This window comes from Saccopteryx bilineata, chromosome 10 (assembly GCF_036850765.1).
Source record: "Saccopteryx bilineata isolate mSacBil1 chromosome 10, mSacBil1_pri_phased_curated, whole genome shotgun sequence".
Classification (NCBI taxonomy): Eukaryota; Metazoa; Chordata; class Mammalia; order Chiroptera; family Emballonuridae; genus Saccopteryx; species Saccopteryx bilineata.
In genome coordinates this window covers 51,327,768-51,354,214 of record NC_089499.1, presented here as the reverse complement: position 1 = coordinate 51,354,214, position 26,447 = coordinate 51,327,768, and the positions used below count along the sequence as shown (strand labels likewise).

The window sequence follows — 26,447 nt, the reverse complement described above, 5'->3', positions numbered from 1 at the left end:
TTTGGGGGCTTTTGGGTTTATTTGGCTTTTTTTTTGTTGTTTTTTTTAATCAAAGGTCCTTTTAGTGATGCATAAGCATTATATAATGTTAACTACCAGGAGGGGAAGAAAATCTTACAATGTATTTAATAGTTCATCCCTTCAAAAAGTTTAATACATGTTTCTACTATTTCCGCTCATGATCTAATGAAGGAAATTTAGCCTTTCTAATAATTAAAAAACAAACTTGACCATCCTTCTCATCATTCTAATTGCCATACTCTTCCCTATTTTCTAGTATAAGGTGGGAGCCTTATTCCCATCCAATACTGTGACACAAATATCCAAAAAGTGTCACAAGTAAAGATCAGCTTGGTTGGGAAAGAATATTTTTGAAAGGAAAAGTAAAAACATTCCAGGAGAAAAGTAAGAAATCTCTCCAAGGGAAGAAGTTGAAGAGATGTGTAGTGGAAGAGAACAAGACCATAAGGAGGGGAAACATCAAGAACCTGAAAGCAACGTTGGGAAGGCAAATTTAATTAGCCCCTCCTTCCCACCAAAGTAACCCTTTACCCTGCGTTGAAATCCATACCCTGCTGTCCATCTCACCAAGTAATATTAGCAGCCAGTACCCGCCTCTGCTGAAGCAGCCTCTTTTCCCTACCATAGACATGGTTGTCCATAGTCTACAACATTAAGAACCTTAACCCTGCCATTCTTATCCTTGTCACAACTCCCACCATTATTCTCTCCACTTTTTACCATTCAGATCTTCCCATCAGTATTCACTGCCCAGTTTCTGTTTGATATGGGAGTGATGCCTCAGGGAAAGCCCTATAGGTAAACCCTTTTTGAGACCAGGGACTCAAGAGTGTACACATCTGATTTTTCCCCATCTGTTCCCAAAAGTACCATCTATTTTAACATCAGAGAATGTTGGTAGGTGTGGTCAGATCCAATTAAGTTATGCCAAGACTCTCTAGTCTGAGCTAGAGTCCATCATTCATATCCTCTACAACTCATTCAAGAGGAACTGGCCATCTATCTCCCTAACCCTGTCATCTCCCTGCATGCTACATAGTTTCCCTGGAAAACGGTGGCAGGCCTGAGTCACAAAGGAGAATGAGGAAATGTAATGTTCAGAAAGGAGTGTAAGTGAAGAAAAAAGTTTCCCCTAAGGAGGAATAAGTGGTCGGGTACCCAATAACAAGTACTATAGGTTGCTAAACTTTCATCTAACTTAGAAAGAAATATACAGTTGATCCTTGAACAAAGTGGGGGTTAGCAGCACCAACCCCCTGCTCATTCAAAAATCCACATATAACTTTTGATTCCCCAAACACTTAACTACTACTAGCCTGCTGTTGACTGATGGAAAGTCTTACTGATAACATAAACAGTCAATTAATACATATTTTGTATGTTATATGTATTATATATTGTACTCTTACAATAAAGTAAGTTAGAGAAGAAATGCTAAAATCATAAGGAAATACACTTTATAGTACTGTACGTATTTATTGGGGGGAAATTCATGTATAAGTGGACCTGCACATTTCAGACCACTGTTTGTTCAAGGGTCAGTTGTAATAATGTAAAACTCCACCTGTCTCTTGCATTATATCTGCTTAAGATGTTTACTTATAGCATGAAATATTATAACTAATTTATTCTTAAATGCTTTCAAAGGTACCAGGAAGCATTCTAACAAGTCATTTTATTCATCAAGATTAATTCTGCAGTTAAACATTTCCCCTGTGCATTCTTGTCCTTCCCCTCCCTCCCCCCAAAAAAGGTTGTGGCTAAACTAACCATCTGTGCTTGCTTTTACTTTATTTTTTGTTTTGTTTTGCTTTTTGACTTCAAGTAGATGAATAACAAGATGCTTTTCCCTCCTCTAGAACATATCCTCCCCTGAGAGTTACCCTGCGAATAGGCCCGAGTCCCTGTCACCCGAGGTAGTTATCACACCATCTCAATCACACTTGGAGGCTGAGAGTGAGTGTGCATGAGTGTGTGGGAAGGGCTGGGATATCCCAAGTGAATGGGGTGATGGGCTGGAGGGTGGCCAGTTGGTCACTGTAAGTTGAATGAATCTTCCCATGTATGACTGGTTACTCAGAGCCCTCAATGTAGATGGAGGAAAATATCTATGTATGTGTGGTGGGGTTTGTTTTTGTTGTTTGGGGAGGGAGTGGCTAAAGAGTTCTTTTAAAAGAGTAGAATCTAGAAGTATAGTTTAAAGGAGGCTGAAGATCTGGTAGGAGCGTTGTTAAAGTCTAGCATATAATGTGTGTTAAATAAAAGTTAAATCAGAAGTTGGTAGGAGCTGTCTTTTGGTATTTATTGTCTTTGGCTGATGAAGGAGCAACCTTATGGAAAAGTTAGGTAGTCATTTATGCCTTGTTCCTGGGATAATCTGAGAGCTCTTTTTAACTGGATGTTTTGGGCTTTGGTTGATAGATTGAGCAGCTTCTTAAAAATGGGAGAGTTGAACCTCTTGCGTTATAGCTCCTTACTGGGTACACAAGAAAACTGCATCAGCCTGTGCTTCTGTGACACAGGCCTCCACTCTGCAGTGGTTGGGATATGGTTGCCACACAAGTGGTATCTCTTAGGATATCATGTGATTGCTTTGCTTAGAAACCTTGCTGCTGTGGAGATGTGTGAAATTCAGACTTTAGTGCTAGCATTTCTTAACTATTAGAAGATTTGGACAGAGGTAGTAATGATTAACTTCCTGAATCCACATGGAGTCATTTTCCTCTTGAAGGAAAAGTTAGTCTCTCCTAACCTTTTAGGAATTAGCTGAATTGTTAACTCCCCTCCTTCAAATAAAAAGTTAGTCTTAAACACAGTGATAGTTGACCAAATTTTGAATCATTGGATTTTTTAGATTAATGTGAAACTGAGAAAGTTTGTATTCTAGTGTGCTAGAGGTTTTCTGGGTGGTTTTTGCTCCGTATTATAAGAAAAGTACAGTGTTCTCTTCTCAGGTGCTAAAGGTTCTAAGGTAGTATAATTTGGAGGCTGACATGGTGTGGTATCTGGGTTTCTGGAACCATACTTTCTAGAAAATTAGCTGGTGGACCTGGTGGTGGAAAATCATGGTGTTAGGAGGTCATCATAACCAAGCAGTAGATGGGGTTTATTTTTGGTACATTTCAGATACTCTGCAGTGATGGGCGTTAGTGGTGTGGTGTATTGACTTACATTAGGATAAAGAAGTGAGTGGCCAGAAGGTTTTATAAGAAACAACTACTTGATAGTGAAAGGGAGTGAAGAACTGGTTGGTTGATGTCTTTAATGCCATTCTCCTTTATTGAGCCAGTACCTTAAATACTTGACTTCCATCTACTTTCTACTTTCTTTAAACTTTTTTTCTCCTTTCACCTTCCATCAATATTAACTTAGAAATGAATGACACCAGAAGCCAGTTACCTTAAGACACCAGCTGGTCTCATCTCTGTAGCATACATTGGGCTCAGGTAAATCCCAAATTATACTGCCAGTCCTTGAGTATAGTGCCAGTGATTCAGCAAACCTGATGAAAGGCTAAGCAGGCAAAGTAGTCACATTTGGCCAATTACCTAATTCTAATTTTTCCAGTATTCTCCAGAATGACTTGAAAGTAATTTGGGAAAGGTGGGGATTGTTTAATGATCTGGCCTGTGTACACCGTTGCTACATGGGACTCCTACATATGTTAATGGCTTTCTCTCTTCTGCTTCCATCCCTCTTGTCTTTGCTGTTTACCTGTGCCCCTCTCGCCTCCCTTTTTTCTGCCCTTTGACTTTTTTTACTTCTCCCCTACCCCACACCTCCATTGATTTTTATTCTTTCAGCTTTGTCACCGAAAAGACCTGGACTTGACGAAAGTAGGCTACCTTGAGTCCAACACTAACAGCTGTGCTGACAGACCTTCCCTGATCAACTCAAGTCATTCTGACCTGGCTCCTCATCCCTCCATCGGGCCCACCCCTGAGACTGGCTTTCCAAGCAGGAGTGGGGATGGACATCAGACCCTTGTGAGAAACTCAGACCAGGCATTTCGGACAGAGTTTAACTTAATGTATGCCTACTCCCCGCTGAACGCTATGCCTCGAGCAGATGGACTGTATCGAGGGTCTCCCCTCGTCGGGGATAGGAAGCCTTTACATTTGGACGGCGGATATTGTTCCCCTGCAGAGGGGTTTCCCAGCAGATATGAACATGGTTTTATGAAAGACGTCTCTCGTGGATCCATGTCACCTGGTGGTGAAAGGGGTTGTGAAGGAATCCCATCTGTTCCCCAGAACCCACCACAGAGGAAAAAGGTAAGTTTTGAAAAGCACTAATATTCAGTAGATATTTACAGTTATGTGTTCAGCACTGTTCTCAGTGTGAAGAAAACAAAGACATGTAATACATGGTCTCTGCTCTGTCCAGTAAAAGACAGACTATTTTAATACAATTTGGTGAGTGTTGTAAATAATCAGCAAATTTCATTGCCTATTATGTAAGTACCATACATATGGTAGGCAATTCAAAAAATAGAGCAGTGGGAAAAAATACTATTACTTTTTTTTTCTTTTTTTCTTTTTTTTCATTTTTCCGAAGCTGGAAACGGGGAGGCAGTCAGACAGACTCCTGCATGCGCCCAACTGGGATCCACCCGGCATGCCCACCAGGGGGCGATGCTCTGCCCCTCCAGGGCGTCGCTCTGTTGCATCCAGAGCCAGTCCAGCGCCCGGGCCATCTTTGCTCCAGTGGAGCCTCGCTGCGGGAGGGGAAGAGAGAGACAGAGAGGAAGGAGAGGGGGAGGGGTGGAGAAGCAGATGGGCGCCTCTCCTGTGTGCCCTGGCCGGGAATCGAACCCGGTACTTCTGCACGCCAGGCCGATGCTCTACCGCTGAGCCAACCGGCCAGGGCTACTATTACTTTTATTATTTAGCACTTCCCATGTTTTAAGCACTGTTAAGTTCTTCTTATGCATTTAATTCTCATAGTAATCCTGTAAGGTAGGTAATTCCCCATTGTGCAGATGAGAAAACTCATCACTGCAGAGTTGAATAACTTGCCCATGCATGCAGACAGCTAGTAAATGGAAGCATTGGAAACTGCCCAAGCCTGTTTGATTGTAGATTGTAGATTGTATGCTCTTAATGCCACCATGCTATATTTCCTCCTAGGTTCTGCCCTAATGGAGCTTAAAGCAAGTGAGACTGAGCCTAGCCCATAATTACATTAATAAGTAATTAATTACAATGGTGATAGGTGCTCCAAAGGAGTTCAGGTATGGTGAGAATATGTTAATGGGAACCTAGTCCAGTCAGATACGTGAAGGGTGCTTTAAGAACAAACAGGAGCCTCATCTGTGGTGGTGCAGTGGATAAAGCATTGTCCTGGAATGCTGAGGTGGCCAGTTTGAAATCTTGGGTTTGCCCGGTCAAGGCACATACTAAAGTGAAACTACTATGAGTTGATACTTCTCGCACCACCCACCTCCTCTTCTCTCTCAGTAAAATCGATAAATAAAATCTTTTAAGAAAAAGAGGCTCTTGGCCAGTTTGAGGGTTGGTAGAAGGAGAGATGACACGTCACTGATTTTGTTGATCTCAGACAATAAGTAGGAATCAATCAGCCAACAAATGAGTGAAGACATTATAGAAGAGGGAGCGGAACAAGTAATTCGTGATCCCGTTGAATGAATGGGTAACAGTAATAGGATGTGATTGCGAATGGTTGAATGTTGCTATGGTGTCAGAGGAAAAGTAGGAGAGTCAAGGGAAAACAGGTGAGCACGGCCAGACCACAGAGAACTGGCTAATGGGCAGAGACTTGGCTTTTAAGCAGTGCCTGTTCTAGAAATTAGAAAGCCAAAAATCTGTGCTTTTTTTTGTGTATGTGTGACAGAGACAGAGAGAGGGACAGATAGGTACAAACAGACAGAAAGGAAGAGAGATGAGAAGCATCAATTCTTTGTTGTAGCACCTTAGTTGTTCATTGATTGATTTTTCATATGTGCCTTGACCACGGGCCTTCAGCAGATTGAGTAACCCCTTGCTCGAGCCAGCCATCTTGGGTTCAAGCTGGTGAGCTGTGCTCAAACCAGATGAGCCCATGCTCGAGCCAGTGACCTCAAGGTTTCAAACCTGGGTCTTCTGCGTTCCAGTCTGATGCTCTTATTCACTGCACCACTGCCTGGTCAGGCAAAAGAATCTGCTTTTTATATCGGTTTTTTCTTTTTTGTGACAGAGAGAGAGGGAGATAGGGACAGACAGGAAGGGAGAGAGATGAGAAGCATTAATTCTTCGTTGCAGCACCTTAATTCATTGATTGTTTTCTCATATGTGCCTTGACCGGGGGGTGGGGGACTACAGCAGACTGAGTAACCCCTTGCTCAAGCCAGCGACCTTGGGCTCAAACCATTGACCTTGGGCTTCAAACCAGTGACCTTGGGCTCAAGCTGATGAGCCTTGCTCAAATCAAATGAGCCCTTGCTCAAGCCGGTGACCTCAGGGTTTCGAACATAGGCCCTCCACCTCCCGCTCTGATGCTCTATCCACTGCACCACCGCCTGGTCAAGCGGTCAGCATTTTCAACCAGGAGCATTTCAATATGCATGGGAGTATTTTTGATTGAGGCAGCAACTTTTCATTTTGGGGCAGTTAAAGAAGCTAAATGTTCTGTCTGTGTTACAGTCTCAGGTAATGGCAAAATATCAAAATGTAGTACTCTTGGTAAAATGTAGCCTAGTGGCTTATTTACATTTACATTTACATTACATTAAGATACATTATCAGAAGTCATCATTGTTATTAACTCCTTTCCAAGATTTTGTTTGAAAAATGCATATACAAAGTTGTCTTACTTTGAGTTTTTGTTACATTAATTACATTTGGACAAAAAGTAAAGCCCTGAGAGGATAAAAGGAGGAAACACTGGAGATAATTTAGAATAAAATGGCAATGGGTTTTGAAGACTGCATGAACAGCATTGACTATCAGGAACAAAAATGGAAATAGTCTTTGGATTTCTGGTTTCATTTATCATGTGCAGAGGTGATTTAAGTCATGATTTATTTCAAAACTATTGCTAAACACTTGCTATTGGCCAAGTTCCACGCTGGATAAAAAGATAAAAAAACAAATAAACTTGGTATTTGCCCTGATAGAACATACAGTTTAGTGGGGGGACAAGCAAGGCATTATAATAGGTTGGCAGCAGTGTACACAGAGTGCACTGTGATAGCACAGAGGAGATGTGGCAGGCGGGGCATGGAGAAGATGCTGTTGTCAGGAAAGATGAACTAACTGCAAGCTAAGGAGAAATTTCTAAGGATGTATAGGTTTCATAGAGCCAGCTTGCTAAAATAAAAACTGAAAATCATTTCCTATCTCCTTCAACACTAGTTTCTCTCTATGTGTAAAATAGAAACGCTGATAGATCTCTGGGTGCATGTTGGAAAAATGAGCACATTTAAGAACCCTGAAGCATCGGCTTTTTCTTTGTTTTGGATTTCTCACTCTCCCTCTCTCCTCCCCCCTCTTCTTCCCCTTGTCCCCTCCCTCTTCTCCTTCTCTCTTTCCCCTTCCCTCCTTTCTCTTTCCCTTTCTTCTTCCCCCCACCTCCTCACCTCACTCATATGTATGGATTTCTAGAGAATGAGAAAGAGCTGTCAGATACACCAGGGAGACTTTTAAACTGTATGAACTACCATTGCTGTAGATAACTCTGATAGCACACTTCTGTCACCAGGTTTTTCTGAAGGCAAAATAAGGCTTGAGTTCTCCTGTGAAGACCAGTATTCAAAAATGTTATTTCCTGGGCCCTGGCCGGTTGGCTCAGTGGTAGAGCGTCGGCCTGGCGTGCGGGAGTCCCGGGTTCAATTCCCGGCCAGGGCACACAGGAGAAGCGCCCATCTGCTTCTCCACCCCTCCCCCTCTCCTTCCTCTCTGTCTCTCTCTTCCCCTCCCACAGCCGAGGCTCCATTGGAGCAAGGATGGCCCGGGCGCTGGGGATGGCTCTGTGGCCTCTGCCTCAGGCGCTAGAGTGGCTCTGGATGCAACAGAGCGACGCCCGGAGGGGCAGAACATCGCCCCTTGGTGGGCATGCCGGGTGGATCCCGGGTGGGCGCATGCGGGAGTCTGTCTGACTGCCTCCCCGTTTCCAGCTTCGGAAAAATGAAAAAAAAAATGTTATTTCCTGGTGTCTTCTTTTTTCCTTACCAATTTCTGCTGTAAATATGTAGCTGTGCTCATCTGAGAAATGTTGCTAATGGTTTATTAGGGTTCCATCTTTCTCCATTGCTGCTGATCCACCAACAATGTCTAGAGTCCTATTTCTTTCTTACTTCCTAGGTGTCCCTGCTGGAGTACCGCAAACGGAAACAAGAAGCCAAGGAAAATTCTGCTGGTGGTGACCCTGCACAGAGCAGAAACAAGTCTGCAGGAGCTGGGCAAGGCAGCAGTAACTCCCTTTGTGACACTGGTGCCCATGGTGTGCAGGGGTCCTCAGCCCGAACCCCATCTTCCCCTCACAAAAAGTTCTCCCCTTCTCATTCCTCTCTGTCCCATCTGGAGGCGGTAAGCCCATCTGATTCCAGAGGCACTTCATCTCACTGCAGACCTCAAGAGAATATCAGCAGTAGGTGGTACGTTAATGTTTGGTGCTTTAATGATTAAATGAATCATTCCTGGTTTTACCTAAAATGTATGGGAACACATCTGAAAAAGCTAGCCAACAAGTACCATCTATCCTGTTCAGCTGATTAATATCAGCCAGAAACCCCCAGCCTTACAGAAGCAAAGAATTGCCACCAAACCTGTGGAACTCCACTTTGGACTGAATGCAGTTGTGGACACAGATGAGTAGTATTGGTTGGGCATTAACACTGCCTATTCTGTTTTTTCATTTCGTATGAAAGGTAAGTCAGGAATTGGGCTCAATTCTACTTAAATTAACAGATGTCTCAATTCCACACAGCTAGCCTATACAAAGAGATAAGACATATTCTGAAAGGACTTGTCTGGTTTAGGGGAGACCACAAATAAATAATAATTAGTGGAAAGTACTATCAGATGAGTGAAATAGAGAATGAGGCAGTTCATGGATCTTGAACTGAAGAAATGAAGTTTGCAAAAGAAGAGGAGGCAGGGTTCAAATGAATAACATTTATTAATCTTGAAACCTGTATACAACTACTATTTGTCAGGCGTGTGACTTCATGGAAGAGAAAACTTAGCATTTCAGAATGGAGGTTAAAAGAGGTAAACATCTTTAAGTTTAATATTTTCTTGATTGCTTTTAGTTTAAAAGTGTTTTTTCTTTTGTGCCTGACATAGTTTGAGGCAGAAAAAATACCTTGTTTTAAATTGATCCTGAAAAAAATAATATCTAAGAAGATATTTTTAAGAAAATCATGTTGTACAACCTTCATCAGAGCTTCAGTTGTTCTAGACTCTTGACTCTTAAAATCCTGTGGCATAAATCTGTACTGCATTGCCTTTGCAGGATGGTTCCCACATCAGTAGAACGACTTCGAGAAGGGGGAAGCATCCCCAAAGTCCTTCGAAGCAGTGTGAGGGTGGCCCAGAAAGGAGAGCCTTCTCCAACGTGGGAGAGTAACATCACAGAAAAGGACTCAGGTGAGCCTAGGCCTTCTGCTGCCACCCAGGTTCAGGGACACATGAGCTAGGCTCCACACAGTTATAACAAATGCTGGACTGAGGTGAATCAGCTTCTGATGTAGTTGGGTTCCACTGTAACTCAGTTGTCCAAAGGCCTGGAAATTACCTTGTTGAACGATGAAGAGAAAGCAGGAGACAGGAATCATATCAGACATTTAAGACATAGCCCGTAATTATTATCCTCTTAGCATACTGCACTTGCCTAATTTGTCAGAAAGAGAGCAACATGGATTAGTGATGGTATTGGTGATTTGAGTGAACAATGGCTGTTCCTGACTTACTCTAAGAAGCCAGGTTGATTTTGTATTACATTTCAGACCCTGCAGATGGAGAAGGCCCAGAGACACTGAGCTCAACACTCTCGAAAGGAGCAACCGTTTACAGCCCTTCCAGATACAGTTACCAGGTGAGATGAGAAATTGCTTATCTGTGGGCATAGGAGTGTGTTCTGGGTTCCAAATGTTTTGAGGTGCCATCTTTACATACATTTTCACCAGCCTTGGAAAGAAGGCACCATCATCTACTCCCCTTCGGGTTATAACAGCAGTTTCTCCCTGCTGTTAAGGGTACATTGTTGACAAGCAAATGGTGTTTCGGTTAATCATTCAGAGATAGCCATTTTTATTATCTTAGTTTTTTTTTGTTGTTTTGTTGGGGGGGGGGGTTAGTTCAGTGAGAGGAGGGGAGGTAGAGAGATAGACTCCCACATGCTCCCTGACTGGGATCCACCCGGCAAGCCCACTAGGGGGTAATGCTCTGCCCATCTGGGGCGGTATTCCATAGCTCAGCAACTGAGCTCTTAATGCCTGAGGTGGAGGCCGTAGAGCCATACTCAGCACTCAGGGCCATCTCACTCCAATTGAGCCATGACTGCAGGAGGGAGGGAGGGAGAGAAAGAGTAAGCAAGAAGCAGGGGGTGGAGAAGCAGATGGGTGCTTCTTCTCTGTGCCCTGTCTGGGAATCAAACCCAGGACCTCTACACGCCAGCCAATGCTCTACCACTGAACCAACCGGCTAGAGCAGGGGTCGGGAACATCTGGCTCGCAGACAAATCTTTAATAAAAAAAAATGTTAAAAATATAAAACATTCTCAAAAAAATATATATATATATATAAAATATTCTCATGTATTACAATCCATTCATTTCCTACCGCTCATGTCCATGGTTGTGGGTGGCTGGAGCCAATCACAGCTGTCCTCCGGGACAATACCAAATTTTTATTGGATAATGCATAAGGTACACAGGTCGTTGTATGGTTCTCACAGAATTACATTTTAAAATATGTAGCGTTCATGGCTCTCTCAGCCAAAAAGGTTCCCGACCCCTGGGCTAGAGCCTTAGTATTCTAAAAAGAATGTTAAGGTGAAAAAGGAAAGGTTGGATGTTTTAAATATTCACAAAGCTAAACTGCTTATATAGGGATTTTTTCACCTCTTGGACTTTTCTTCCCAATTCTTTCTAGCTCCTGCAGTGTGATAGTCCACGGACAGAATCACAAAGCCTCCTTCAGCAGAGTTCCTCCCCCTTTCGAGGACTTCCCACCCAATCTCCAGGATACAGTTATCGAACTACTGCACTGAGACCTGGAAACCCCCCCTCTCACGGTTCTTCAGAATCCTCCCTCTCCTCTACATCCTATTCCAGCCCCGCCCACCCTGTGTCCACAGACTCATTGGCCTCATTTACGGGGACACCAGGATATTATAGCAGCCAGCCACATTCTGGAAACAGCACGGGCAGCAATCTTCCCAGGAGGAGCTGCCCCTCTAGTGCTGCTAGCCCTACCCCACAGGGCCCCTCAGACTCACCGACCTCAGACTCGGTCTCCCAGTCCAGCACAGGAACTCTGAGTTCCACCTCCTTCCCTCAGAACTCTAGGTCGTCCTTGCCGTCAGACTTACGGACTATCAGTCTGCCCAGTGCTGGGCAGTCCACTGCCTACCAGGCCTCCAGGGTATCTGCGGTTTCCAATTCACAGCACTACCCGCACCGTGGGAGTGGGGGTGTGCACCAGTACCGACTCCAGCCACTGCAAGGGTCAGGAGTCAAGACTCAGACAGGACTTTCCTAGGGCTTCTGGATTTGGGCAAACAGAACTGAATGAGCCCAAAGCTGCTTCCTTCCAGCTGCCTCTGGAACCTAGGCCGAGCAGATTGCTGGGGAAGGGAATACAAGGTGCCAGAGGATTGGGTCTGGTCGACAAGAAACAAGACTTGTGGCCGAAACTGGCTCTGGCTCTGGCCTTGGAGAACGATGTAAATCTTGTCTGAAGCAGAGACTATAAAGAAGTTTCTCCCTGCTGTTAAGGGTACATTGTTGACAAGCAAATGGTGTTTCGGTTAGTAACGGTTCTAAGTGCAATGAGTTGTGTTGAAGCCTCCGTCTCCCATCCTTGCCTGTAGCCTGTAGTCACTTGTGCAGTGAGATCATATTTTTAAATCCAAAAAAAAAGTTTCAAAGGGAAAAAATGAAAACGTGGAAAGAGCCAATCTGAAAGCCCCAAGCCATCTGAGTAGTGTTAGGGTTTTATGCACTTAAGAAAAAAGGTAGGTATGTAAATGTTCACCATAAGACAACCATTCCAAAAGCAGATAACCGGCCAAAATGTGTCAACAAAGAATTCTCCCTACCTTTGTTTTTAAATCACCAATAGGCAGGGATAGTGACACTTGGAATGTGCTCTAAAGGGTGCCTGGCTCTTGAAAGAAAAGATTGTGCTCAACTCTTGATTATTCAGGAGCAGATTACCCTAATAGATTGAACCCCCTCCTCAGCTGTTACCATCCCACTCCCCTTCCCCAAGCTACTTCACAGCTCAGCAACCCATAAAGTAAGTAGGGAAAGAAAAAAGGCTTAAGTGAGATGGGCCATTGCATTGCTACTCATCAGCTGCTGGCAATAGATTTGCTTCAGAAGGATCCCAGGTGGTTTGGGAATTCTTTGAATTTTATTTTTTCTACTCCCAATTAATCAGGAGTTGACGATCCCATGAGTAGGACCGCCTCCATGATTGGGGAACATGCACTCGTGACTGCAGGGTAAGAGTGGAAAGACGTGTGTGCAAAGTGGTGCCGACAGGACTGTGATTGTGTGTGGGCGTGTTCCACATTGCTTCGGGGGATGCTTATTTGAGAGTGGCACAGATGAGAGGTAGCCACCCACACGCCTAACACTGTTCTGGATGAGAGACGAGAGCAGACTGGCTTCTCCCCATCAGTGCATTGTGCCTGTTGTACACCCCTGGAGGAGCCCTGGAGCCAGCCCAGGTGGGGTACACAATCTTTTTAAATTCCATACGGTTGCCAGCTTATTTCTTTCATTTGTTTACTGTAATATCCGGCGTGTTTTTATTTATCTAATTTTGTATTCAGTTATAGCCATGGTAGGGGTAGCAGATCTATGACAGGTGTAATCCCTGGTGCTGCAGTGGACCTTACTTCTTTTCTTTTGGACAAGATAATACTGTGAGTCTCTCTCCTTCCTTCCCTCCAGTTTGTTTTTCCCTTCTTTCCCCAGCCTCTTGCATCCCCTTCCTTCTACCTTCCTACAATTATCATATGCACAGTCTTCTCTCTTTGTGTGCGACTGTTACAAAATTTCACTTTTTCAAAATTGAAATCAGGTGTTTGCTCAAATGAGGGGAGATTTTTTTTTTTTTTTAATGCTGAAACTTCAGCAGAATACTTTTCTTTTTGTTGTTTCCCCCACAAACCCATCAGTCTGGGAGAGCGTTGGGAGTGGAAATCATGTTGCCTGGGATGCTGGTTTCTTTGTATATTATATAAAACGTATGTAAATGTCTCTCCATTCGGGCTGGGGTTTGCATTCTCCCCTTGGCTGTTAATTGAGGGGAGAGGCCAGCAGGCAGGCAGCCCTCACCCTGCCTGGCACGTGCAGAGACCCCAGCTACTCTGTGTGGGCAGGGTGCTGTCAAGACCAGACCTCTGGGGGGGGATTGGGTGGGGGGTGGGGGGAACTCTTGGAAGGAAAGAAGTATCACTTCTTTCTCAAGTGGAGTGTTTACACCTTGATGTAACATTTGAACTTTCACAAGAGATGTAATAATTTTGATAATAAAATTCTTAACCATAATAATCATAAAGTTGAGAACTATTTTTGTCCAATTCTGTGACCTTGCCTTGCCTGATTGTCCTAACTGTATTGTCTTACCTGAAGAGGTCAAGGTGTACCCACATTCAGGAGGATGTGCCTTGGGGGGATTTGTTTTGCCCATAATGGATCCAGAAATTATTGATTGGTCTTCCTTCTCCCTTTTATGATGATTTAAGGACAGATCACTATGCAGTAGTAGAAATGAACATTGCAAACTGACTTGAACCAGACTAGAGTTCCTGACCCTGGCCGTACACATTAAGTAACTTTACTGGCCTTTTTCTTTTCCATTAAACAATTCCAGGCATTGTTTTTGGTGGTGAGTTTATGCTGATCAAAATGGCACATGAGGCAGGCAGGTAATATCTCTGCTTTCATGATGCTTAGGCTCTACAGCAGGGGTCCCCAAACTACGGCCCGCGGGCCACATGTGGCCCCCTGAGGCCATTTATCCGGCCCCCGCTGCACTTCCAGAAGGGGCACCTCTTTCATTGGTGGTCAGTAAGAGGAGCACATTTGACCATCTCATTAGCCAAAAGCAGTCCCATAGTTCCCATTGAAATACTGGTCAGTTTGTTGATTTAAATTTACTTGTTCTGCCCTGGCCGGTTGGCTCAGTGGTAGAGCGTCGGCCTGGCGTGCGGGGGACCCGGGTTCGATTCCCGGCCAGGGCACATAGGAGAAGCGCCCATTTACTTCTCCACCCCCACCCCCTCCTTCCTCTCTGTCTCTCTCTTCCCCTCCTGCAGCCAAGGCTCCATTGGAGCAAAGATGGCCCGGGCACTGGGGATGGCTCCTTGGCCTCTGCCCCAGGCGCTAGAGTGGCTCTGGTCGTGGCAGAGCGACGCCTGGAGGGGCAGAGTATCGCCCCCTGGTGGGCAGAGCGTTGCCCCTGGTGGGCATGCCGGGTGGATCCCGGTGGGGCGCATGTGGGAGTCTGACTGTCTCTCCCCGTTTCCAGCTTCAGAAAAATACAAAAATAATAATAATAAATTTACTTGTTCTTTATTTTAAATATTGTATTTGTTCCCTTTTTGTTTGTTTACTTTAAAATAAGATATGTGCAGTGTGCATAGGGATTTGTTCATAGTTTTTTTTTATAGTCCAGCCCTCCAATGATCTGAGAGACATTGAACTGGCCCCTGTGTAAGAAATTTGGGGACCCCTGCTCTACAGCAAGGTGTGAACTAAACCAGTCCATAACTTCAAATAGTTATTACCATGTTACTGTTTCATAGCTGATGTGTAACTAGGAAGGTTGAAGGGGTCACTCAAGATCAGGAAATTTTTCTGAAGAGCTGACATTTAAGCTGAGATCTATCTCAGTGATAAGTAAGCAGTCATGGGATGATATGAGTCAAGATCATTCCTGGGGGCCCTGGCCGATTGGCTCTAGGTTGGCTCAGCAGTAGAGCATCAGCCTGGTGTGTGGAAGTCCCGGGTTCAATTCCTGAACAGGGCACACAGGAAAAGTGACCATCTGCTTCTCCACCCTTCTCCCTTCTCTCTCTCTCTCTCTCTCCCCCTCCTGCAGCCACGGCTCCATTGGAGCAAAGTTGACCCGGGCGCTGAGGATGGCTCCATGGCCTCTGCCTCAGGCACTAGAATGGCTCTGGTTGCAACAGAGCAACGCCCCAGATGGGCAGAGTATCGCCCCCTGGTGAGCATGCTGGGTGGATCCCGATCAGGTGCATGCGGGAGTCTGACTGCCTCCCCGTTTCCAGCTTCAGAAAAAAAGTAAATAAATAAAAATAAAGTCTCTTAACCAGATGGAAAAGTATGTCATACCTTTTTCTACATTGTAAACAGGAGTCGGGCCTTTTGGCCCTTGGGCATCAGTGTGATGGTACAGGCTCTCTGTTTATCAGAGTTCACCCTGAAGAAAATAGTGCACAATCATCCAAATGAAGTAGGCATTTGCTTTGAAACTACGTAGGTTACCAACTTATCAACCAAAGCTGGGACAGCCTCTGTAACCTGTGAGGCTCAGGGAAAAAGGGTTTGCCAGGGTTCTTTATAGATTGATGAAGACAACACCTTGGAGAAAAACAGTCATTGAAGAAGATGGTGTTTCTCTAACTTTTCCTTCTTCTACATTCAAAACTTAACCTGGCCTGGCCTGTGGTGGCGCAGTGGATGAAGCGTTGACCTGGAAATGCTGAGGTCGCTGGTTCAAAACCCTGGGCTTGCCTGGTCGGGGCACATATGGGAGTTGATGTTTCCAGCTCCTCCCCCCTTCTCTCTCTCTCTCCCTCTCTCTGCCCTCTCTAAAAATGAATTAAAAAATTAAAAAAAAAAAAAAAAAAAAAACTTAACCTGGCAGAGATTCTGAGATACTATTTTGAATATTTCTCAAATCCCTTGTAAAAATGCACAGAGCAGTCATGATAGCAAGACAAAACCTTAGACAACATTACAGGAGTAGTAGGTATCCCCATGAGCCCCAAAATAGGCATGTAGAAATAAACCACCAATGGCCACAAGACCTGCGTCGTATCACCTGTTCCAGAAGAAGCAATGGAGTATCTGATGAATCTCGACTCCAAAACAAGCACTCCCTTGAAAGTTCAGTAAGCCAATTTGGGAAGGGGTTTGCAGAGGGTACCAAGGATGCTTGCTTGGTTAGGCCAAGGTGCTGGAGCAGTCTGGGCCCGAAAAACGTCTAATCAGCAAAATCTCCCGGACAGAGCTCCACATTTGAAAAGATGCTCCTAATAGAATCCAAATTTAGCAGGACAATCAGAGATGGGGTTGAGGAACCACATTAAGTTTTAGTTTTTGTTTTTAATTTTATGTTTATTTAAGGGAGGAAGGGGGAGAAAAAAGCATCAATTCATTCCATTTATTCATGCACTCATTTGTTGCTTCTCCTATGTTCCCTGACCAGGTATTGAACCCACAACTTCAGTGTACTGGGATGACACTGTCTGCTGAGCAACCCAGCCAGGGCCACTAAAGTACTTTTAATAAGATTGAAACTAGGATTGTCCCATTAAATCCAAGCTATATAATCCTAGGAATAATATAAATATATTAAATAATTTAACTTGATCTTTAACTCCTGATAGAAACAGTTATGCCTATGCCTGACCTGTGGTGGCGCAGTGGATAAAGCGTCAACCTGGAAATGCTGAGGTTGCCGGTTCAAAACCCTGGGCTTGCCTGGTCAAGGCACATATGGGAGTTGATGCTTCCAGCTTCTCTCTCTCTCTCTCTCTCTCTCTCCCTCCCTCCCTCCCTCCTTCTCCTTTCTAAAATGAATAAATTTAAAAAAAAAATCCCTGGGCGTGCTGGGTCAAGGTACATATGAGAGTTGTTGCTTCCTGCTCCTCTCCCATTCTCTTTCTCTCTCTGGGTTGTTGGGGGGTTGTTTTGTTTTGTTTTTTTTCTGCAAAAAGCTTTATTTCCATTTGGTCCAATGCATGGGAGAGGGCTGCAGGGAGGTTAAAAGGATGCGGAATGGTTTCAGGGAGAGGCTCAGGATAAAGCCAGACACCAAGGGAATGCAGAGGGGCCCTCAAAGGCTTCTAGGCTCTAAAGGCTTGTAGTCATGCTTGAGGGTGAGCCTTTCAAAGAGATACTCGCCCACCCCAGCCTGGGGTTCAACCAGTCTGCAGAGGTTGATCAGGTGGTCGCCCATCTTGATGATTTTCACCTCCTCATCCAGGAAGTGGTCCTCCAGGAAGTCACAGAAATGAGGGTCTGTACAGGTAGAACCCAGTGCATGCAGATCCAGAAGGCTTTTCTCCAAGGCCATGGCAGCTTCCATGGCATCCTGAGTCTTACCCCAATCATCTCGAGAAGGCTTCTGCACATCCTGGAAGAGAATGCAGCCACCGCGCTGGTTTTGCAGCTTTAAGAGATGCTCAGCGCCCTCCCGCTTCTCCTTGGCCAACTTGTGGAAATAGTGACTCACCCTCCAGAGCCATATCATCGTGATCCAAATAGAAGCCCAGAGAGAAGTCGTTGTAGGAGGCCCACAGACGCAGGTTGATCAGGCGGTTGATGGCAGCCTCCACGTCCAGGGAATAATTCTGATGAACTTGGGAACTCATGGTTACTATGCAGTAAGGAGTTAAGGTTAAAAACCGTGTGGGAGCCCTGGCCGGTTGGCTTAGTGGTAGAGCATCAGCCTGGCATGCAGGAGTCCCGGGTTCGATTCCCGGCCAGGGCACACAGGAGAAGCGCCCATCTGCTTCTCCACCCCTCCCCCTTTCCTTCCTCTCTGTCTCTCTCTTCCCCTCCCACAGCGAGGCTCCATTGGAGCAAAGATGGCCCAGGCGCTGGAGATGGCTCTGTGGCCTCTGCCTCAGGCACTAGACTGGCTCTGATTGCGGCAGAGCGACGCCCCAAGATGGGCAGAGCATCACCCCCTGGTGGGCATGCCGGGTGAATCCCGGCCGGGCGCATGCGGGAGTCTGTCTGACTGCCTCCTTGTTTCCAGCTTCAGAAAAATACAAACAAAAAAAAAATGGTGAGGGCTAGTCTCTGGAGGCTGAGGTGGTTCAGAAGGTAGTGACTGGAAAAGAAGTTGGAAGGTGGTCGAAGGCTGGAAGAAAGGATGTCCAAGGGTCTGCTCCGTCCAAACACTGTTGAAGCAAGAGACAGATCCGCGGACTGTGGCGGGCACTGTCTTCTCTCTCCTCTTTAAAATAAATAAATAAAATCTTTTAAAATAGTAAAGTGTCGACCTGGAATGCTGAAGTCTCTGGTTCAAAGCCCTGGGCTTGCCTGGTTAAGGCAGATATGGGAGGGAGTTGATGCTTCCTGCTCCTTCCCCCACACTTGTCTCTCTCCCTTCCACCTCTCTAAAATGTATAAATAAAATTTAGGAAAGAAAAACAGTTATGGTTGTTTGCACATTTTATAGTTTAATATTTTACACACAAAAAGAAATGTAGGAACTTGAAACTAGAAAAACTCGTAAATCGAGTCAACTTAAAATTGAATAACTTATAGAAATATGGGTAACAGACAGGATCAAAGTCAAATGCCAAAGAAAGGAACAGAATAATATTCAGACAACAAAAGCATGCTAACAATGTGCAGATAAAGTGACGCATCTCCAAAAACTAGGATAGAGGGAACTTCCTCAACTTGATAAAGAATAGCTACAAAAGCCTACAGCAAACATCCTATTTAGGAGAGACTAGAATTTTTGACACTAAGATCAGGAATGAGGTAAGAATGAGCACGCTCCCCACTCAATATTTGTACTGGAAGTCCCAGCTAAAGCAATGGGACAAGAAGAGGAAATAAGTGTACAGATTGGGAAGGAAGAAATAAAGCTGTCTTTGTTCACAAATGACATTATTGTAGAATATTCAAAAGAATCAACAAAAACTGGAACTAATAACTGATAATAGCAAGGTTGTAGGATACCACATTAATATACAAATGTCACTTGCCTTCTGTAACAAACAATAAATGATGAAAATTTGCAAATTAAAACATTTACATTAGCACCCGAAAAAAATGAAACAAGCCTGACCAGGTGGTTGCACAGTGGATAGAGCATTGACATGGGATGCTGAGGACCCAGGTTTGAAACTCCGAGGTCACTGGTTTGAGTGCAGGCTCATCAGCTTGAGTGCAGCATTGCTCAGTTTGAGCTTGGGATCATAGACATGATCCCATTGTTGCTGACTTGAGCCCAAAAGTCGCTGGGTTGAACCCAAGGTCACTGGCTTGAGCAAGGGGTTAGAGGCTCAACTGGAGCCCCCTGGTCAAGGCATATATGAGAAAGCAATCAGTGAACAACTAAGGTGCCACCATCATGAGTTGATGTTTCTCATCTCTTTCCCTCTCTCCCTTCCTGTCTATGTCTCTAAAGAAAAGAATGAAACAAATCTAGTAAAACATGTATAAAAACAATGTGGGTAAAACTACCAAACTAATGAAAGAAGAACTAAATGGTTATTCATGGTCATGAGTAGAAAGACTCACTGCCAAGATGTCAGTTCTCAAGTTGATCTCTAGATTTTTAATACAATCAACATCCCAGCAATAACCAGCACAATCAATGTTGAAAGAGAACAAAGTCAGCACTAACACTACCTGACTTGAAGAATTAATATAAAGCTACAGTAATGAAGACAGTGTGGTATTGACATAAGAATCAAGAAAGTGATTAGTGGAACAGGATACAGACCCAGAAATAAACTCACAGAAACATAGTCAACTGATAGTTGACAAGCAGAAGCAATACAGTAATGATAACAAATGGTGCTGGAACAACTGGACATCCACATGCAAAAATAATAATAATAATAATAATAATAATAATAATGTAGATACAGATCTGACAGCCTTCACAAAATGGATCACAGATCTGACCCAGAAGGTGACAGGAAAAAATCTAGAAAACCTTGAGCTTGGTAATGACTTATTTTTTTACAGAAATATAACAAGCTATATAACAAAGCTATTTGAGTGATGGATATACAACATAACTGACTGTCCAAATGATGTGGAAATGTCTTCCCAAAATCTATATACTCTGGTTGACCAATTGCACCCTGTTAAATGTAATCGTCTAAATTTAAAAAATAAAAAGGAAAAAAAACACAAAGCTATAGTAATCAAAACAGTATGGCATTGGCTTAGAAACAGACACATAGATCAACAGAACAGAATAGAGAGCCCAGAAATAAATCCATGCATATTGGTCAATTAATTTTTGACAAAGGTGCCAAGAGTATACAGTGGTGCTGGGAACACTGGACAGCCACATGCAAAATAAAGCTGGACAACTAACACCATGCACAAAAATTAATTCAAAATGGATTAAAGACAAATATAAAACTGATAACCCATTAAATTCCTAGAAGAAAACCTAGGTGATAAACTTCATGGCATCAGTCTTGGTGGCGATTTTGTGAATTTAACACCAAAGGTGAAGGATAGAAGCAAAAATAACTGAAACTATCAAACTAAAAGGCTTCTGTATAGTAAATGAAATTGTCAACAAAATCAAAAGCTAACCTATGATATGAGAAAATAGTTTTAAATTGTGTATCTAATAAGGGATTAATATCCAAAATGTATAAAGAACTCACACACAGAAAAAAATAATTTATGAGTGGAGGATATGAAGACATTTTTCCAAAGAAGATAAACAGATGATCAACAGGTACATAAAAATGGTTCAATCTCATGACCCTGGCTGGTTGGCTCAGTGGTAAAGTGTCGGCCAGCCTGGCACGTGGATGTCCCAGGTTCGATTCCTGGTCAGGGCACACAGGAGAGGCATCCATCTGCTTCTCCACACCTCCTCCTTATCTCGCTTATCTCTCTCTCTCTCTCTCTTCACCCCTCCTGTAGCCATGGCTTGATTTGAATGAGTTGACCCTGGGCACTGAGGATGGCCTCAGCCTCAGGCGCTAAAAACTGGCTCAGGTTACAACGGAGCAATGGCCCCAGATGAGCAGAGCATCGCCCCCTAGTGGGATTTCTAGGTAGATCCCAGTCCAATTGCATGCAGGAGTCTGTCTGTGCCTCCCCACCTATCGCTCTAATAAAAAGAAAAAATTAAAAAATAAAACAGTTCCTGAGGCTCTGGCTGGTTGGCTCAGTGGTAGAGCGTCGGCCTGGCATGCAAGGGGTTCCGGGTTCGATTCCTGGCCAGGGCACACAGGAGAAGCGCCCATTTGCTTCTCCACCCCTCCCCCTCTCCTTCCTCTCTGTCTCTCTCTTCCCCTCCTGCAGCGAGGCTCCATTGGAGCAAAGATGGCCTGGGCGCTGGGGATGGCTCCTCGGCCTCTGCCCCAGGCGCTGGAGTGGCTCTGGTCGCAACAGAGCGACGCCCCGGAGGGGCAGAGCATCGCCCCCTGGTGGGCGTGCCAGGTGGATCCCGGTGGGGCGCATGCAAGAGTCTGTCTGACTGTCTCTCCCCATTTCGAGCTTCGGAAAAATACAAAAAAAAAGAAAGAAAGAAAGAAAGAAAAAAACAGTTCCTGACCTGTAGTGGTGCAGTGGATAAAGCGTCGACCTGGAAATGCTGAGGTCGCCAGTTCAAAACCCTGGGCTTGCCTGGTCAAAGCACATATGGGAGTTGATGCTTCCAGCTCCTCCCCTGCCTTCTCTCTCTCTGTCTCTCCTCTTTCTCTCTCTATCTGCCTCTCCCTCTCCTCTCTAAAAAAAAAAAAAACAAAAAAAAGAATAAAAAAAACCAGTTCAATCTCACTAATCATCAAGGAAATGCAAATCAAAACCATAATGAAATATCACCTTATACCGGTTAGGATGGCTATTTTAAAAAAGACAAGTAATAACAAGTGTAGAGAAGGATGTTGTGAAAAAGCAACCTTTGTGCACCAATGCTGGGAATGAAATTGCTGCCACTATGGAGTATAAAGGTTCCTCAAAAAATTAAAATTAGAACTACCATGATCTGGCCATCCCACTTCTGGGTATTTATCCAAAGAAAGTAAACACTCTAACAAAAAATATATCTGCACCCTATATTTATAGCAACATTATTTATAGGAGCCAAGACATGGAAACAAACTAAGTGTCCCTTGGTGAATAAATGGATTTAAAAAATATGTATGGAGCCTGACCAGGTAGTGGCGCAGTGGAAAGAGCATTGGATTGGGATGCCGAGAACCCAGGTTCGAGACCCCAAGGTCGCGAGCTTGAGCGCGGGCTCATCTGGTTTGAGCAAAAGCTCACCAGCTTGGACCCAAGGTCACTGGCTCGAGCAAGGGGTTATTCTGTCTGCTGAAGGCCCGCGGGCAAGGCACATATGAGAAAGCAATCAATGAACAACTAAGGTGTCGCAATGCACAATGAAAAACTAATGATTGATGCTTCTCATCTCTCCTTTCCTGTCTGTCTGTCCCTGTCTATCCCTCTCTCTCTGTCCCTGTAAAAAAATAAAAAATGTGTATGAATACACAATGCAGCATTATTCAACCATAAAAAAGAAAAAAATACTAGCCTTGGCCAACTGTGGTAGAGTGTTGGCCTGGCATGTGGAACTCCTGGGTTCGATTTCCAGCCAGGGCACACAGGAGAAGCACCCATCTGCTTCTCCACCCTTCCCCCTCTCCTTTCTCTCTATCTCTCTCTTCTCCTCCCGCAGCCAAGTCTCCATTGGAGCAAAGTTGGCCCGGGCACTGAGGATGGCTCCATGACCTCCACCTCAGGCACTACAATGGCTCCGGTTGCAACGGAGCAATGCCCCAGAAGAGCCGAGCATCGCCCCCTGGTGGGCATGCCGAGTGGATCCCGGCTGGGTGCAAGCGGGAGTCTGTCTGCCACCCTCCACTTCTCACTTCGGAAAAATACAAAAAGAAAAAGAAATACTAGCCTAGCATTTGCCACAACATGGGTGGACCTCGAGGGCATTATTCTAAATGGCATAAGTCAGACAGAGAAAGACAAATACCACATGATCTCACTTTTATGTGGAACCTTAACAAACACAAATAAACTCATAGTTACAGAAAATACACTGGTGCCAGAGGCCTGAGTTGGGGGCTGAAGTGGCAAAATGGCTTAATGTGATCAAAAATTCAAACTTGCAGTTATAAAATAAATAAGTCTTAGTAGTGTACACAATGGTGACTGTAGCTAATATATACTTTATGTATTTTTGCAAGTGGCTAAAAAAATAAATGTTAAAATTCTCATCACAAAATTTTGTAACTGGTGATGGATGTTATTTAGACATTGTGATCATTTGGCAATATGTTTATATACTACTGCTCACAAAAATTAGGGGATCAGGGAATGTGCAGATACTCCAGTACTTTCAGCCTTTTGTATAGTGCATTTTCACCAATGAAATAAAAGTTGGTTTTGCATCTCATTTGTATTTGTATAATCGAACAACTTTCTTTGACATCTTTGCTTTTCTGGTGTTCTTGTTTAATAAAAAAAAAAATCAAATGCTTTTTTTTTATTGCTTCGTATTCATTTTGAAATATTCCCTAATTTTTGTGAGCAGTATATATTGAATCATGTTGTACACCTGAAACTAATATTATAGGTCAATTATATCTCAATTTTAAAAACCAGAACAGTAGGGAAGAACACAACAGCCGACAGACATAGGTAGCCTTCATGTTTTAGGTTCATCCTATACTTCTAACCTCATTCCCTCTGTTCACATCTTTTATGTCAGTCACCCAATATGATTATAATTTCCTTAAAGTCATTATTTTGCTGTTTATTCCAGTTTTGCATACAGGATTTGCTCAATTCTTTAAGAAATTGATAGAAGGAAAGTGAGAAGAAAGGAAAGCTATAAAACCTGGAGAAATAAATGGATTTTCCTAATATCTTAGAAGATCTAATAGATAAAGTTGAGGTCATAAAGTACAAGCTAAGGAAAATTTCTACCTAAAGAAATATGAAATAAGCAGTGGTGAGGAAAAGTAGTTGTGTTTAACTTACTAATAAAAGGTATAGTGCCTGACCTATGGTGGCACAATGGATAAAGCATTGACCTGGAATGCTGAGGTCGCCAGTTTGAAACCCTGGGCTTGCCTGGTCAATGCACATATGGGAGTTGATGCTTCCTGCCCCTCTCCGCTTTTCTCTCTCTCTCTCTCTTCTCTCTCTAAAATGAATAAATAAATTTAAAAATCTAAAAAAAAAAAAAGAGAGAGAGAGAGAAGCAAGTCAATGAACAACTAAAGTGAAGCAACTATCTTGTTCCCTTTCTAAAATCAATACAATCTTTAAAAGAGGGGGGTAGTGCCTGACCAGGTGGTGGCGCAGTGGATAGAGCATTGGACTGGGATGTGGAGGACCCGGGTTTGAGACCCCAAAGTCGCCAGCTTGAGCGTGGGCTCATCTGGTTTGAGCAAAGCTCACCAGCTTGGACCCAAGGTTGCTGGCTCGAGCAAGGGGTTACTCGGTCTGCTGAAGGTTCACGGTCAAGGCACCTATGAGGAAAGCAATCAATGAACAATGAAGGTGTCCAACGAAAAACTGATGATTGATGCTTCTCATCTCTCTCTGTTCCTGTCTGTCTGTCCCTATCTATCCCTCTCTCTCTGTCTCAAAAAAAAAAATTGTGTGTGTGTGACATAGACAGAGAGACAGAGAGAGGGACAGATAGGGACAGACAGGAAGGGAGAGAGATGAGAAGCATCAATTTTTCGTTGTGGCACCTGACGGTTCATTGATTGATTTCTCATATGTGCCTTGACCAGAGGGCTACAGAAGACCGAGTGGCCCTGCGCTCAAGCCAGCGACCCCACGCTCAAGCTGGTGAGCCTGTGCAGAAGCCAGATGAACCCATGCTCAAGCTGGGGACCTTTGGGTTTTGAACCTGGGTCCTCTGCGCCCCAGTCCAATGCTCTATGCACTATGCCACTGCCTGGTCAGGTTGATTTTTTGTTTTTTAATGTGTAAAATATCTGAACAGACAACACACCAGTGGCAAATAAGCATATGAAAAGATGCTCAACATCCTATGTCATTAGGGAATTGCAAATTAAAACAATACTGCAATGTCATTACATACCTGTTAGAATGGCCAAAATCCAAAACACTGACAACACCAAATGCTGGTGGGGATGTGGAGCAACAGGAATGCAAAATAGTACTGCCATTGGAAGATAACCTGGCAGTTTCTTATAAAACGAAATATATTCTTACCATACTATCCAGTCTTTGCACTTCTCGGTATTTACCCACAGAAGATGAAACATATGTCCACACAAAAACTGGCACATGGATGATTACCACAATTTATCAATAATTGCTGAAACTTGGAAGCAACTAAGAAATCCTTCAGTAGGTGTGTGGATAAACTGATACATCCAGACAATGGAATCTTCTGTGCTGAAATAAAATGAGGTTATCAAGCCATGAAAAAAACATGTTAGAATGTCTAATGAATATTACTAGTAGTAAAAGAAGTTAGTACTGTATGGTTGCAATTAACAGTTATATGCCACCTGACCTATGGTGGCGCAGTGGATAAAGCATCGACCTGGAAATGCTGAGGTCGCCGGTTCAAAACCCTGGGCTTGCCTGGTCAGGGCACATATGGGAGTTGATGCTTCCAGCTCCTCCCCCCTGTCTCTCTCTCTCTGTTTCTCTCTCTCCCTCTCTCTCTCCTCTCTAAGATGAATAAATAAAATAAAAAGTAGTTATATGCCGGATAACATTTTAGTTAATGATGGACCACATATACAATGGTGGCCCCTTAAGATTCTATTGGGAGCTTCTGGTGACAGGGTCTGGGGAAGGGGTGGCAGGCGCCATGTCTGGCCGTGAAGGTGGCAAGAAGAAGCTCCTGGAGTAGTCCAAGAGACAGGCCAAGGAGATGGACAAGAAAGATAAGGAATTCAAGCAGAAGCAAAAGGAGGAGCAGAAGAAACCCGAGGAGCTAAACGCGAAGGCCGCAAGGAAGGGCCTCTGGCCACAGGTGGAATTAAGAACTCTGCCAAAAGGTGAGCTGTTCCTTGAGCGTGGGGCTCAATTCCATTCCTGTTTGAACACCTGGATTCCTTGTCATAACATCTTTTGCCACCTATAGCTAGAATGAAATGCTGTCTTGAGGCTATTGTATAATTAAGAATAAATTTGTAAAAAATAATAGCAACCATCATGCAGTGGCTCACTCATCTCTAGTTCTTATCACTCTGTTTCAACCTTAGCTGTGAGGTCAGAGTAAACCAGCCAGAATCCTGTCAAAGTGTGTTCTTCAGTCCTGTGCTGC

At 43.9% G+C, this 26,447-nt stretch overlaps 1 protein-coding gene and 2 pseudogenes across 13 annotated transcripts in view; 2 read left to right on the top strand and 1 right to left on the bottom strand.

Annotated features, from left to right (window-relative positions):
• The window catches only part of SETD5 (SET domain containing 5), a 99,948-nt gene extending 86,636 nt beyond the window's left edge, over window positions 1-13,312 (top strand). For 9 of the 13 annotated variants that reach the window (XM_066245679.1, XM_066245675.1, XM_066245672.1 and 6 more), the window contains 6 exons: window positions 1,881-1,937; window positions 3,825-4,295; window positions 8,322-8,614; window positions 9,475-9,608; window positions 9,968-10,056; window positions 11,115-13,312. In XM_066245679.1, coding sequence (XP_066101776.1) covers window positions 1,881-1,937; window positions 3,825-4,295; window positions 8,322-8,614; window positions 9,475-9,608; window positions 9,968-10,056; window positions 11,115-11,723 — 1,653 coding nt within the window. In that variant the 3' untranslated portion in view covers window positions 11,724-13,312. The remainder of the gene's footprint in view (window positions 1-1,880; window positions 1,938-3,824; window positions 4,296-8,321; window positions 8,615-9,474; window positions 9,609-9,967; window positions 10,057-11,114) is intronic. The other 4 variants (XM_066245682.1, XM_066245680.1, XM_066245681.1 and 1 more) reach the window with 1 other exon arrangement.
• Window positions 13,313-17,282: 3,970 nt separating this feature from the next.
• On the bottom strand, window positions 17,283-17,820 carry LOC136314704 (ferritin light chain pseudogene; annotated as a pseudogene).
• An 8,168-nt stretch (window positions 17,821-25,988) lies between these two features.
• LOC136314075 (translation machinery-associated protein 7-like) lies at window positions 25,989-26,182 on the top strand (annotated as a pseudogene).
• The last annotated feature ends 265 nt before the right edge of the window (window positions 26,183-26,447 follow it).